The sequence below is a fragment of the Scyliorhinus canicula genome, chromosome 4 (genome assembly GCF_902713615.1).
Source record: "Scyliorhinus canicula chromosome 4, sScyCan1.1, whole genome shotgun sequence".
NCBI lineage: Eukaryota > Metazoa > Chordata > Chondrichthyes > Carcharhiniformes > Scyliorhinidae > Scyliorhinus > Scyliorhinus canicula.
Window position 1 is genome coordinate 36,989,545 of NC_052149.1, and position 14,601 is coordinate 37,004,145.

The following is a 14,601-nucleotide window of genomic DNA, read 5'->3' on the forward strand; positions in this document are numbered from 1 at the left end:
ATACAAAATCAGTAGGTGGCACACATTCTCTGATTTTAAAATATATTTTAGAAGAAATAAAAAAACACGTGTATCGATGTCCACTTAAGAAATACCATTTTATTTAAAAGCACACCAAAAACATATTTACATTACATTGAGATGAAATGTGGAAAAACATGATTACCAGCAATTTCAAACCTTAACAGAGAGGTCATTATTAACCGAGGATTACTGCGATTAAAATACTGCTGTATCATTGGTTTGAGCGGCTGTTCAACGTCCCTGCCAACAGCAAACTATTCACCCTCACAATGAATCATTCGGCCAAAGACTTCAATTTCACATATTTTGAGGTCCAAATAAACAAACATAAAAATAAAAATCTTTCTTTGATCTTGTCAAGCAAAGTAAGAAAGTTGTTTGATCAAGCTGTTGATATATCATTATGGTACTTTTTAAAATCTCACCATATGTGTACAGGTGAGGATGAATTCAATATATAATTCTGGGAATACCTTAAAACAAAATGAGGAGCTTCTTGTGCAGAATGCTTAAAAAAGCTAGAAGTCAGCAAAAGGTGCTTACGATCAGCAGGTACCACAGGGCAAGCAAGAACTGGATGATCTTTTGGAGTTCTGAACTCCCACTGTAACACTGGGCCATAACTTCTGATGGAATAGCAATTAGTTGGATTGCCACTCCACTCAAAAGTACTTTCTGGAAATCCAGGCGATCTAATCTCCCCCAATGTTCTAGCTCAGGGCTGGGTGAGATCGGTGTAGTGCAGCTCCCTCCCAGTACCAGCCATCAACAGCAGTTTAGTCGTTGATACGTAAGCCACACCACTTTAATTTAACAGCACTAGCCGTAAAACAGGTAAGTTTAAAGTTCCAGCCAGATTTAAAGGTCTTTGACAAGACAGGGAGGATTTGGCTTGGGGGGGGAAGTCTCCTGGGGCTGGGGCATGTTCAGCACAATGGTTACCCGGAAGCTGAGTGGTTTTAATTCTTCTAACTTTTTCAGGGTAACTATTGATATAACACAGCTGAAGCCATCCGAAGTTTGTGATTTAAATCCCAACATTTAGATGGTTCCCACTGCAGAGCAATTGCCCATTGCAAGTCTGCACTTCCAGGGTAAATTCCGTGCAATCATAGAATCCCTACAGTGCAGAAGGAGTCCATTCAGCCCATCGAGTCTGCACCAGCCCTCTGAAAGAGCACCCTACCTTGGCCCAAGCCCCACACTATCCCCATAAACCCACCCGGGGCCAATTTAGCATAGCCAATCCACCTAACATGCACATCTTTGGGACTGTAGGAGGTAACCAGAGCACCCAGAGGAAACCCACACTGACACAGGGAGAAAGTGCAAACTCCTCTCAGTCACCCGAAACCGGAATCATGCTCGGGTCCCTGGCTCTGTGAGGCAGCAATGTTAATCACTGTACCGCCCCAATCCTTACCTGGTAACATCTGGTTGGGGGTGGGTTTACTCCCACTGTTACACTGCCCTGAAACTCAGACGTTAGGACCCCATTGTTTTAGGTATCCCAGAATATTGACAAAAGGATTGCAAGGTCGCAATCTCCTTTTACAACATGTCTACTTTATGTCTTTCCTTCTTCCTCGCAAAAAGACAATTTACAGTTATGTGAAGCAATATAGACAAACAAGTAAAGCTTTCAAGTTACCCAACTTGCACTGATAAACTTTAAAACAAAGAAAAAGACATTTAATTGGGTCTAATGTTGTCAGATGCTGATGTTCCATTGCTTTGTCAAACATCAACTGCCTATTAGCTGCAGAGATGTAATCATATTGCAACAAGAGTAGGGTGAGGGAAGAGAATATAATAATGTTCAAAATAAATGTGACCAAGCAGAAAAGCATTTTCCACTCCTCCCAATTAATGTTGTACACTTCCTTTAATGTGCAACTGCTCCATTTGGTTTAAATACATAATTAACCACAACTTTGGGGTCTTCTGCTGTCTTTCTGCTTACTCACTTTTGAAGTCAAACTTTGTTCCTACAAGGTCAATAAAATTACTTATGTTGGATTTATATTGCCTGTGGAAGTAGTTGAGTCGGAAACATTAGGGATCTTCAAACGGCTATTGGATAGGTACATGGATTACGGTAGAACGATAGGGTGTAGATTAATTTATTCTTAATCTAGGACAAAAGTTCGGCACAATATCGTGGGCCGAAGGGCCTGTTCTGTGCTGTATTTTTCTATGTTCTATTCCAACTCCTGGCTGTACACATTTTGGGCACACCACAGAAGATCATATGTTGTATCTCTCCTGCTTTGTTCTTTGGAGAAAACTTTAAAAAAAATTTAGAGTATCCAATTATGTTTTTCCAATTAAGGGGCAATTTAGTGTGGTCAATATGCCTACCCTGCACATCTTTTTGGGTTGTGGGGGTGAGAACCACGCAGACACAGGGAGAATGTGCGAACTCCACGTGAACAGTGACCTGGGGCCGGATCGAACCTGGGTCCTCGGCTGCGTGAGGCAGCAGTGCTAACCACTACGCCATCGAGTGGGCGGAGAAAAATATTTTAAAGGGCAAGGACTTTGCATCAGTCAGTATTTTTTGCATCACTAAAACCCAACATGCCAATGTAAGAAGTCGCAAACTCTTCCGATAACAGCAGGAGAAACAAAACAAAGTCTGGACTTCCTGAATTTATTTAATTTTCATTGCATCTATTCCAAACATTTGACACAAACCCCACTTTAACTCATATTTAAGCACAGGGCCAGAGTGAAAAACGCGAGAAGCTGTGGGTCGACAATGCCAAGGGAGAGGTACGAGCTCATCTCTCTTAGGGTGTTAGCAAATCTTTTCTTACAACACTTCAACCATGTAAATCTGCTGGTTCAAACTGCCAAGGCAATGACTGAGCTGCACCTCATGAAAATTCATTTTCAACTATCCACACTCAACTTTCTAGCTACAATCCACTGGGCACTTTGATAAAGATTGCGCTTCTTATAGTACTGAAGACAACATGGCGTCAGTCTATTCCATGAGTCCATAGCATCACATTTAAGGAACAACTATTTTATACAAATGGTGAGTGTTAGTGATACTGAATGGATCACTGATCTACATTCTGAGTAGTTCCTGATCAGTTCCTGATTTATCAACTTCTCAATTAAAAAGTCTCATTTTTGAGTTACCACTCCTCCATGGTCTTCCCCTTCCTCACCTCCAACTTCTTGCAAACAGACAACCCTTTAAACCACTCTGTATACCTCCCAACTCTGGCTTTCGTGTACCTCCCCGATTTCCTTTACCCCACTATTGTTCATTCAGGTGTCCAGGCCCCAAAGCTCTGGAATCAACACCTCTCATTCCCTCCTTTAAGCTCCTTGAAGTCTACACTTTTGAACAAACCTTTGGACTCCTGTCCTAATAGCTCCTTCTTTGGTTCGGTGTCATCTACTGTCGTAAAACATTGTTGAATTTTGCATTTATGTGCAGTATTTAGTCACTTTGGTAAATACTGCAGGCAAACGAATCTGTCCATAACACTAGATATTTGCACCCGTCAGTGCTCAGGGATGTGCTGTTCAATTACAGCCAAGTTAGATACATGCTCTCTACCTCATGCCGTTGCAGGTTTGTTCATGTTTGCTCTATTTACTCTCCAGAGCCTAGATTTTAATTCAGAGCAGGAAGTGCAGGTCTAAGAGTTGGGAGATTTTACCTCGTGGGAATCATTTAAGTGCCCTGACACAGGCTCTTCCCTGAAGGAGGCAAGGGTGGTGTGATTGTTGGTAGGCCAGTGTCATGATTTGCAAGGCAAAGCTCTGGATATTAAGGGATGGAGTGGGATTGGTGTAGCTCACCATCTGGGGGCCCAAGGCACCTTTCTGCAGCCAAGAGAAATATGACATCTTCTCCTGGTCCACAAGGACCTATACCATTTTTTAAAAATTGAAATACCTGGTCTCCTGTTACCAGTTTGATGCTTGGCAGGTTCCCGCTACAATCTGTAGGTGACACTCAAAGTCAGTTAAAATTATGTCACTCAAAAAAGTCTTCGGGACATTTTTTTGACATTTAAATTAGGTTCTCACTCCAATCGGAGCTGAAGCATTTTTGTTCTCACATTCAACCAGTTTAAGAAAATTGGCAACACAGAACAAATATCACACAACTCCCCGTGTCCTCAATCCCAGATCTCAAGTCTCTCTGCCCACACAGTTCCCACCAAGCTAGATGGGTTGCAATAAGGTCTTATGCTGCTCTTGAAGGAGCATGGGGTTGGTCACTGATGCTTGCATATGACCTCAAATTTTCCTTGAGGGTTATTACCCAGTAGCAACACCATAATCTGCTAAAACACAGAAAAACCAGGAAAGCTCTTTAAATTAACAGTACTTAACCAATTAACTGACATAGAAGGTGAAGACATCCCCAAAATTTTAAGCGCTTTAATTTTAATGCCAGACACAATGGAAAATGAATTTTAAAATAGCATTAGTTCCTGGGATTTACAGACAGTAATCATCCTCAAAATTGTGTCAATCTATCAAGCCAGTGTATATTCCTAAGTGCATCAGTACCGAAGAAATGGTGATTCAGTCAAATCCATGATTGAAACAAATTAAGTAAACAGCAACTAGTTGCTTGGTAGGTCAGATCTTGTGTATTGCTGACAGAAAAAGGCGTGTTGTTGAACTGCTTTGTCTTGCACTCATCAGAACAGACGTGGGAACGCCAAATTTCAAAGAGAGCAACGATTTATACTGCACGTGAAACGGTGCTGTGCAAGTGGACTGCTCAAGTCATTACCATGGAGAATGCACCAGTAAACTATTGTCCTTCAAGCTTTTGTCTATTTATTTTTGCTGGGACATGTTCCTTTTTCCTGCAGAGGACAGGTCCCTGCATATGAATGTATGTAGCTTCTAACAAATGTAAGTGCTGTTTGTGTAATTATCAGCACACCGTGGGAACTGCTAACGGCTAGAAGCTACATAGATTCATACATAGGACCTGTACTCTGCAGGCAAAAGGAACAGGTTTTGTTCTGGAATTAAAAAAAAGGTCAATTGTTCTCTGTTGTATTCTCCACGGCCAACTAATCAGTTTCCTTTACCAATACAGTATTGTTGCTCCCTTTAAAATTTGGCATTCTGGTGCCCTGATGAGTGCAATGTGAAAAATTTCACTGGTGTGTCTCTTTTTGTAAGCAATAAACACCAACTTAATGCAGCAGAAGTAGAATATCGACCAATTTTCCATAAATCTGCAACAAAAATAAAGCTCATTACTGAGGTGAACAAAATAGGCACAATTACAAGAAATATGTTAAATTACAAGAGATTTAGCTGTTCCCCCTAATGGCTCCATTGGTAAGAATAACATGATAGATCACAAAATTGAAATCTAAGACTACTTTCACTACTGTTTTACTAGCTGGCTACATTTGGCCTTGCCATCATCAGGAAAGGAAGGGGAAAACATTACGAATCACATTTGTTTTTATCTTCCAGAGAAACCAGAGTTAGAGTAGGAAAAAGAAGTGGGCAAGTAGTCTTAAATTCTGATTTAATGATTAAAGACTGAAGGATGAGAGATGGCTTTCACATTAAATAGCTTCTCAAAATTTATTTCTTCTGATTATTTTGGTTGTATGCCACAGGATCATTACAGAACTGAACCTCAACGTGATTGATTCACTGCTTTAAAAGAGATAGGGAAATGGCAATCAACAGAGAAAAAAAAAGACACCCAAATTCACAGTAAAATAACAAAATTCTTTGGGTTAGAAAAACATCCTGAAGCCAACTTTAAGTATCTATGGTATGAATTGCAATCTACGGATGAAAACAGAAGTGGGTTAATGAAAGTTACACCCAGCTCCTTCTGGGATTCTCAGTGTCGTGCCGCCTTGCAGATCTTATCATAAACCTCAGGGAACGCATCTTTGGAGTTCAGCTGCTCTCTCAACTTATGGTACAGAGACCCATCAAACATCTGCCAGAATTCTTCTCGGGTCAGATAGCAGTCGGCGTACAACATCTGAAAACTGACAGGAAAAAGAAAGACACCAGTTAACCTTTTAAAATGGTTTCAAAGATGTATATTCTGGAGTGAATTTCCTGATCACCGATTTACCAGATGCATGCGCAGAAACTAGCTTCGCTATGTGATCTGTTCCCAAGGTAAGGCAAAGGTTTCTCTGATCCTGCTTTGCTCGTCCTGGTCCAGGTCATGGACAGAAATGCAGGTGATCCTGTTTCCCCTCTCCCACCTGGAGAGCAGGAAGCCACCCTCCCAAACCCAACAAAACCTCCGTCACCAGAGTAGCAATGGAGGACAGTAAAAGCTGCTAGGTTCCCAGGACATGTTTGCAATGCTGAACACATCACGATTTTCGAATTAAGAATGGCACTTCAATAACTCTCTCCTCACACCTGCGGCCATATTATTCAACGTGTACCTCCCAAGTACTTGGTAAGGTTACCCTCCGTGATCTTCCGCTTTAAGAATTTTCACAGGAGATACACAATGGGTGCAGTCGATGGTCATACTAATTTTATAAAGTTCAACAGATTTTTCTTAAATGGGTCCTTAGAAGGCCTGGGGATTCCTGTTTGTGAGAGGTTGCTCTAATCTTTAACTGTTCTTGGTGGAAAAGGAATTCGCAAAGGAAGCACTTTGCGGTGTGTACGGTTGGAGTTGTTGATTGTGAACTCTTTGAGCTTGATACCACTTATAAATATTTGAGTGGACAATAATTTTTTATTTTTTTTTAAATAGAGGCTTGTCAACATTAAAAAAACATTTTATGGGATGTGGGCATTGCTGGCTATGGAAGCATTCATTGCCTCATGCCCTGCAGAAGGTGGCGGTGAGCTGCCTTCTTGAACCGCTGCAGTGCCGGAGGTGTTGGTACACCCATAGTGCAGTTAGGGAGAGAATTCCAGCATTTTGACTCAGCAACAATGAGGAACGGCACTATATTTCCAAATCAGGATGGTGATTATTATGTCAGTATGTTGATTGACTAATCTGAGGCAGCTCTCCCAAATTTGGCACCAGCTCCCAGATATTATTGAGGACTTGTAGGGTTGTCAGGGTGGGTTTGCCATTGTCATTTCCGGTGCATAGGTCGATGCAGGTGGTCAGTCTGGTCTAATTCCTTTGTGTTTTCTTTGTCATGGTTGAATATAACCGAGTGGCTTGCTAGATATAGAGGAGACAGTCTCCTCTATATTGAAGAGACCAAACGCAGACTGGGTGATTGCTTTGCTGAGCATCTTCGGTCTGCGCATTCAGGACTCTGACCTTCCTATTGTTTGCCATTTTAACAGAAGACCCTGCTCCCATGCCCAAATGTCTGTTCTTGGCCTGCTGCAATGTTCCAGTGAAGCTCAAAGCAAATTGGAGGAACAACATCTCATCTTCCGGTTAGGCACGCTACAGCCTTCCGGCCTGTAGCCACCAAAGTTGGCCATTCCCTAAATACAAAATGGAGGAACGCAAAGCATACAGGATAAAATGGACAATGTTTGCAGCCCCAGCAGGCTGCACCAAGCAGGTGTGGATTCTGTCTGCTAAGAAAGCAGACAGCACCGAAACGAACATTCCGCATACTAATGAGGCAATCACCGGGATAATTAGCATGTTAATGGAACGATTCCAGAGACAATGGACACAATTGGGGAAGCAACTGCAACATTGTAAAGGATACCAGACACTCAGGCACCAGCAAGGTTCGAAAACAAAGAGCCTGAAGGCCCGCCCAGTAGCTAAGGAACAGCTTCAGTATTGGGGGGGATTCAAACATATCGATTGGGAAGAGACCCAATCGATTCCAAGCAGGTAAGGGAGTCCGCCCAAAGGGGCGCGGATCCACTGGGACCTATAAAAGACAGGTCCCACACATGGTTCAGTCTCCTGGCTCCTGTCTCCTACTCCAGCCTTCGGACAGCAGCCACCAACAAGTAAGTGCCTCCCAACGACCGCTACCAGAGATAGGCACTCCTGAACCCCTTTTTAATTGATACCAACCTGAAGTCTGCAGACCAGAGCAAGAGGCCTTGTCCCCGACCCAGCAGTTCCTTCGAGATAAGTATTAGTTATTTAGCGGTAGGAGTAAGTTTAATCCTTTTAGCGTGTGCATGGGTAGTTATTATAATTGTATTATAATAAACTCTAGTTGTTTGGACTTACTAATTGGTGTATGGTTTTATTGCTTTGAACTTCACCTTGAAGCTTGTGGCAGTATCTTAACGGCACCTGGCGACTCCAGAGCTTAGAACAAGAAACAGAACCAAATTGAGTGTTAAGCACACTCACCCAGAACGAGCAACAGGCATGAACATTGAATTCAACAACTTCAGATGATCAGCTCCACCCCACCTCGACCCATTTGTTTTCATCCCATTTCATTTTAATTTAATTTAATTTAATGCCTTTTACCATTTCTTTCTTTATGTAGATTTAATTCCCCCCCAACCCAATCTTATCCACCTTTCCTTCATCTTTCTCCTCTTTCCTTTCCCCCTTCCCCTCCCCCCACATCTACAGTTCATCCTCTGATGTTAGTTTCCCTGCTGTTTGACCTTTCACATCTTTTGTTTTCTCTGGGGACTGCTATTAGCACTCCTTCCCCTTGGTTCCTGTGGCCATTAGCACGTGTTTTCCCTGGAGTTCTGCGGCTATGACTCATCTTTCATTCTCACTCCACAGTATAAATATTTCCCACTTTCTCTGTCGGTTAGCTTTGACAAAGAGTCATCAGACTCGAAACGTTAGCTCTTTTCTCTCTCTACAGATGCTGCCAGACCCGCTGAGAGTTTCCAGCATTTTCTCTTTCGTTTCAGATTCCAGCATCCGCAGTAATTTGCTTTTAATTAGGATCGGGGAATGTGCAACCAGACCTGGGTATCCTTACACACCAGTACTGAAGGTAAGCATGCAGGTACAGCAGGCGGTAAAGGCGGCAAATGTTAAACTGGCCTTCTGTGTGAGAGGATTAGAGCGCAGGAGCAGGGATGTCTTGCTGCGATTAGACAGGGCCTTGGTGAGGCCATACCTGGAGTATTGTGTGCAGTTTTAGTCTCCTTATCCGAGGAAGGATGTTCTTGCTATAGAGGGAGTGCAGCGAATGTTTACCAGACTGATTCCTGGGATGGCAGGACTAACATGAGGAGAGATTGAGTCGGTTAGGAATTTATTCGCTGGAGTTCAAAAGAATGAACAGGGATCTCATAGAAACCTACAGAAATCTAACAGGACTAGACAGTATAGATGCAAGAAGGATGCTCGTGATGCAGGGAGTGTTCAGAACCAGGGGTCGCAGCCTGAGAGTAGGGGATAGACCATTTAGGACAGAGATGAGGTGAACTTTCTTCACCCAGAAAGTGGTTGGCTGTAGAATTCATTATCACAAGACGTCGTTGATGTCAAACTATTGTATGTTTTCAAGAACCAGTTAGATATAGCACTTGGGACTTCCGGTGGCGGCGATGTCCGAGTGAGCCGCACATTCGGTGGGCTCTCACTCCGGCCGGCTGGAACAGCTGTTTCCCCGCGATAGCGGGACTACGGAGGCGGCAGAAAGGCTGCCTGGAACAGAGGAGGAGAGCGGGCTGCAGATGATGTAAGTGTGGGAGGCCAGCAGGTGAGGAAGAAGGAGAGAGAGAGAGAAGGAGGAAGCTGACCTGCAGGGTAAGATGGCGGACCCACGGACCTTCCTTCCTCCAGGACAAAGGGAAAAAGAAAAAGTGTGGAGTTGCTGAGGAGGGACAGCTTGGACCCACTTCAGATGCCCAAGAGGTAAAATTGAAGGAGCTGGGCGAAGGAAAGCGGCAGCGGAGGCGCTGAGGAGCGGGCTGCGGCATATGGAACAGCGGGATTCCAGAAAGCAGAAGAAGAAGGAGAAAAAGGGACAGAGACAAGGACCGGAAGAAAATTACCTGGGACCTAAGATGGCGGACACACGGAACCCGGACTCAGCAATCCAGCTGGCGCTGGATAACATGCTCCAGGTAATGAAGTCCAGTTTTGAAGCGCTGAAGCGGGACAGCTTGGACCCAATCCAGAAAGCGGTGGATCAGCTGAACCAGAGGCTGGACGCCCAGGATGTTAAAGTTAAGGAGCTGGGAGAAGCGGTGGAGGAGCAGGCGGATGCGCAAACGGTTGCAGCGCTAGAAGTGGACGGCCTGAAAGAGCGGCAGAGAAGACTGCTGGACAGAGTGGAGGAGCTGGAGAATAGAGTCCGCAGGAACAATCTGAGGATGGTCGGCCTCCCGGAGGGGGCGGAGGGAGCTGATGCTGCAGCGTTTGTAGCAGACCTGCTGAAGCAGCTGATGGGGGCCGAAGCCTTTCCGCGACCGCTGGAGCTGGAGGGGGCACACAGGGTGCAGGCAAGACAGGGGCGGCTGGGCGGACCCCCCCGCCCGATGGTGATTAGGTTCCACAGGTTCGTGGACAAGGAGCGGGTGCTGCAGTGGGCAAAGAGCGCCAGGAGCAGCACGTGGAATAACAGTGTGCTCCGCATCTATCAGGACCTAAGCCAGGTGGTGGCTCGGCGGCGAGCAGCCTTTAAGAATGTCAAGGAGGTGCTGTTCAAGAAGCACGTGAAGTTTGGTCTGCTGTTCCCAGCTCGGCTATGGGTCACGCACCAGGGTCAACACCACTATTTTTCCGAGCCCGAAGAAGCGATGGATTTTGTGAGGGACCTGGGGCTGGTCTCGAAAGGAGGCCCCAAGGACGCGAATTAGGGCCCGAGGATTTCTGTGGGGAGGAACGCCGAATGTGCCTGGACTGCTGCTCAACGGTTTGCTGGGCCAATGGGGCCAAGCGGAACATTTGAGACTCTTTCCTTTGTTCATGGACATTTATGTGCTTTTTCTCTTTTTTCTATGTTTTTTCCCTTTTTTTTTTTTCTTTTCGGTTTGGGCTTTTTGTGCAGCTCGCGGAAGACACTGGAGCCGGCTTGCCCCAGTGGGTGGGGAGGAGGGCGGGGAAACAAGGGGAATGGGACAGGAAGGCGCCGGAGTGTTGAGTCACCGGGCTAGCAGATTGGCTAGTCAAGGAAGTCAGATGGGGGGGAAAGCTACAGCCAGTAGATGGCAGGGGTGGGGGTATCGGGGGATGGGGTTAGGGGAGGGGGGGGTTGTTCTGCTGACGGGAGAGGGACTTGAAATAGGCACTGGAAAGGAGGTCGAGGGTGGAGGCAGCTATAGGGCGGGCCAGGAAGGGCGCGACGCACGGGTCAGGGGCTGGCCCGAGAAAGGCTATGGCTGACCGGCGGGGTGGGGGGGGTGGGATGTGCCCCCCAACCAGGCTGATCACCTGGAACGTCAAGGGACTGAATGGGCCGGTTAAGAGGGCGCGGGTGTTCGCGCACTTGCGGGCCCTGAGGGCGGACGTAATTATGTTGCAGGAGACACATCTGAAAGTGTCAGACCAGACCAGGCTAAGGAAGGGCTGGATTAGCCAGGTCTTCCACTCGGACTTGGACTCGAAGTCCAGAGGGGTGGCAATCATGATCAACAAGCGTGTGCAATTTGAGGCAGAGGGCATATCCGCAGACAGGGGGGGCAGATACCTGATGGTACGGGGCAGGCTGGAGGGGAGAAGAGTGGTGCTGGTGAATATATATGCCCCGAACTGGGATGACGTGGACTTCATTAAAAGAGTGCTGGGGAAGATCCCGGACTTGGATTCTCGCAGGCTAATAATGGGAGGGGACTTTAACATGGTCCTTGACCCGACTTTGGATCGGTCGTGTCCCAGAACGGGTAGACTCTCAGCAATGGCAAGGGAGCTGAAAGGGTTTATGGAGCAAATGGGGGCAGTGGACCCCTGGAGGGAGGGACAGCCAACAGGAAGGGGCTACTCGTTCTACTCGCACGTCCACAAAGTATATTCCAGGATAGATTTCTTTGTGCTAAGCAGGGACTGTAGGGGGGAGGTAAAGAACACGGAATACTCAGCAATTACTATTTCAGACCATGCCCCGCATTGGGTGGACCTGCAGTTCGGGGGAGCGAGTTATCAACGCCCGCAATGGAGGCTAGATGTGGGACTGCTGTCGGAGGAGGGGATCTGCGAGAGGCTTCGGAAATGTATAAAAAATTACCTGCAGGTGAATGACACTGGGGAGGTCTCAGCGGCGACCGTGTGGGAGGCGCTAAAGGCAGTAGTGCGGGGGGAGCTGATTTCAATTGGGGCCCATAGAGCCAAGGCAGACCGGGCAGAGATGGATAGATTGGTCAGGGAAATGGGCCGGATAGATGAAGAGCACGCGGAGTCCCCGGGGGAGGTTTTACTCAGGGAAAGGCAGAGGCTACAGGCGGAACTGGGGGCACTATCCACGAGCAGGGCCGTGGAACAGCTTAGGAAGGCGAGGGGAGTGGTGTACGAGTATGGGGAAAAGGCTAGCAGACTGTTAGCGCAGCAACTTAGGAGGAGGGAGGCGGCCAGGGAAATAGGTAGAGTGAGGGACGAGGGGGGGCACAAAGTGGAGGATCCGGCAGAATTGAATAGGGTATTCCGGGACTTCTATCGTAAGCTGTATACTTCGGAGCCGCCAGAAGAACCGGAGGGGATGAAAAGGTTTCTGGATGGGTTAACATTCCCAACAGTTGGGGGGGGGCGAGTGGAAGAGCTGGGGGCCCCGATTAGAGTAGAGGAGGTATTGGGGGGCCTAAAGGCCATGCAGTCGGGGAAGTCCCCGGGGCCGGATGGATACCCAGTAGAGTTTTATAGGAAGTTCTCTGAGCTGGTGGGCCCGGTCCTGGCGAGGGTTTTCAATGAGGCAAGGGACAGAGGGACCCTGCCGCCGACAATGTCACAAGCCACCATATCTCTGATATTAAAGCGGGGTAAAGACCCGGAGGTGTGCGGGTCCTATAGGCCAATCTCCCTGATTAATGTAGATGCCAAGCTCCTGGCAAAGGTACTGGCGGGTAGAATGGAGGACTGTGTACCGGAGGTGATTGGGGAGGATCAAACGGGGTTCGTGAAAGGTAGGCAGCTGGCGGCCAATCTGAGGAGATTGCTTAATGTGATAATGATGCCCCCGGCGGGTAGAGAGGTGGAGGTAGTGGTGGCTATGGACGCCGAGAAGGCCTTTGACCGGGTGGAGTGGGAATATCTATGGGAGGTGCTCGGACGGTTTGGGTTCGGGGAGGGATTGGTGGATTGGATCAAATTATTATATCAGGCCCCGAGGGCCAGCGTCAGGACCAACAGAGAAGTGTCGGAGTACTTTAGGTTGTACCGAGGGACCAGGCAGGGCTGCCCGCTCTCCCCGCTGCTGTTTGCGCTGGCCATAGAGCCGCTGGCGATTGCGCTGAGAGCCGCAGAGGGTTGGAAGGGGATGGTGAGGGGCGGGGTTGAACATAGGGTTTCTCTTTATGCAGACGACCTGCTCCTGTACGTGTCGGACCCAGTGGCCGGGATTGGAACTATACTGGGAATGCTGAGGGAGTTCGGCCAGTTCTCAGGATACAAATTAAATACGGTCAAGAGTGAAATGTTTGTGGTACAGGCAAGGGGCCAGGAGAACAGATTGAGAGGGCTACCGTTTAGGTTAGTTGAGGAAAATTTCCGGTATTTGGGAATCCAGGTGGCACGAGACTGGGGCAGGCTGCATAAGTTAAATTTGGCCAGGGTGGTGGAGCAAATGAAGGGAGAGTTTCGGAGATGGGATGCACTCCCGCTGTCGCTGGCAGGGAGGGTGCAGACTGTAAAGATGACAATCCTCCCTCGATTTTTGTTTATTTTTCAGTGCCTCCCGATCTTTATCCCACAGTCCTTCTTCAAAAGAGTTAACGGGCTGATCATGAGCTTTGTCTGGGCGGGAAAGTCTCCGCGGGTGAAGAAGGCAATGTTGGAGAGGAACCGCAGCGAGGGGGGGCTGGCGTTGCCGAGTCTGGTCAATTATTACTGGGCGGCCAACATCGCTATGATAAGGAAGTGGACGGTGGGTACGGGGTCTATTTGGGAGCGAGTGGAGGCGGCTTCGTGCAGGGGCTCCAGTTTGGAAGCCCTGGTCACGGCTCCTCTACCGCTGCCGCCGGCCAAGTACACCACCAGCCCGGTAGTGGTGGCGACCCTGCGGATATGGGGCCAGTGGAGGAGGCATGTGGGGGAGATGGGGGCGTCTGTCTGGGCGCCAATCTGCGACAACCATCGGTTTGCCCCCGGCAGTATGGATGGGGGGTTCCGAGTATGGCGGCGAGCAGGGGCGGGAAGGGTGGGTGATATGTTCCTGGAAGGGAGCTTCGTGAGTTTGAGGAGCTTGGAGGAGAAATTTGGGTTGGTAGGGGGAAATGATTTTAGATACCTACAGCTGCGGGACTTTGTTCGTAGACAGGTCCCATCTTTCCCGCGCCTCCCGCCAATGGGGATCCTAGACAGAATAGTCTCTGGGAGGGACGAAGGGGAGGGTAGAGTCTCGGGTATTTATAAGGTGCTCATGAGGGAGGAAGGGTCCCAGACAGAGGAACTGAAACTTAAATGGGAGGAGGAGCTAGGCGGGGAAATGGAGGATGGGCTGTGGGCAGAGGCCCTGAGTAGGGTAAACTCGACCGCGACATGTGCAAGGCTCGGGCTGATCCAATTTAAGGTCG

At 47.6% G+C, this 14,601-nt stretch overlaps 1 protein-coding gene across 1 annotated transcript in view; it reads right to left on the reverse strand.

Moving 5' to 3' along the window:
* Positions 1-2,663: 2,663 nt before the first annotated feature.
* Positions 2,664-14,601, reverse strand: part of dhcr24 (24-dehydrocholesterol reductase) — a 42,191-nt gene continuing 30,253 nt past the window's right edge. Inside the window, exon 9 of the mRNA XM_038794048.1 lies at positions 2,664-6,035. Coding sequence (XP_038649976.1) covers positions 5,882-6,035 — 154 coding nt within the window. The 3' untranslated portion in view covers positions 2,664-5,881. The remainder of the gene's footprint in view (positions 6,036-14,601) is intronic.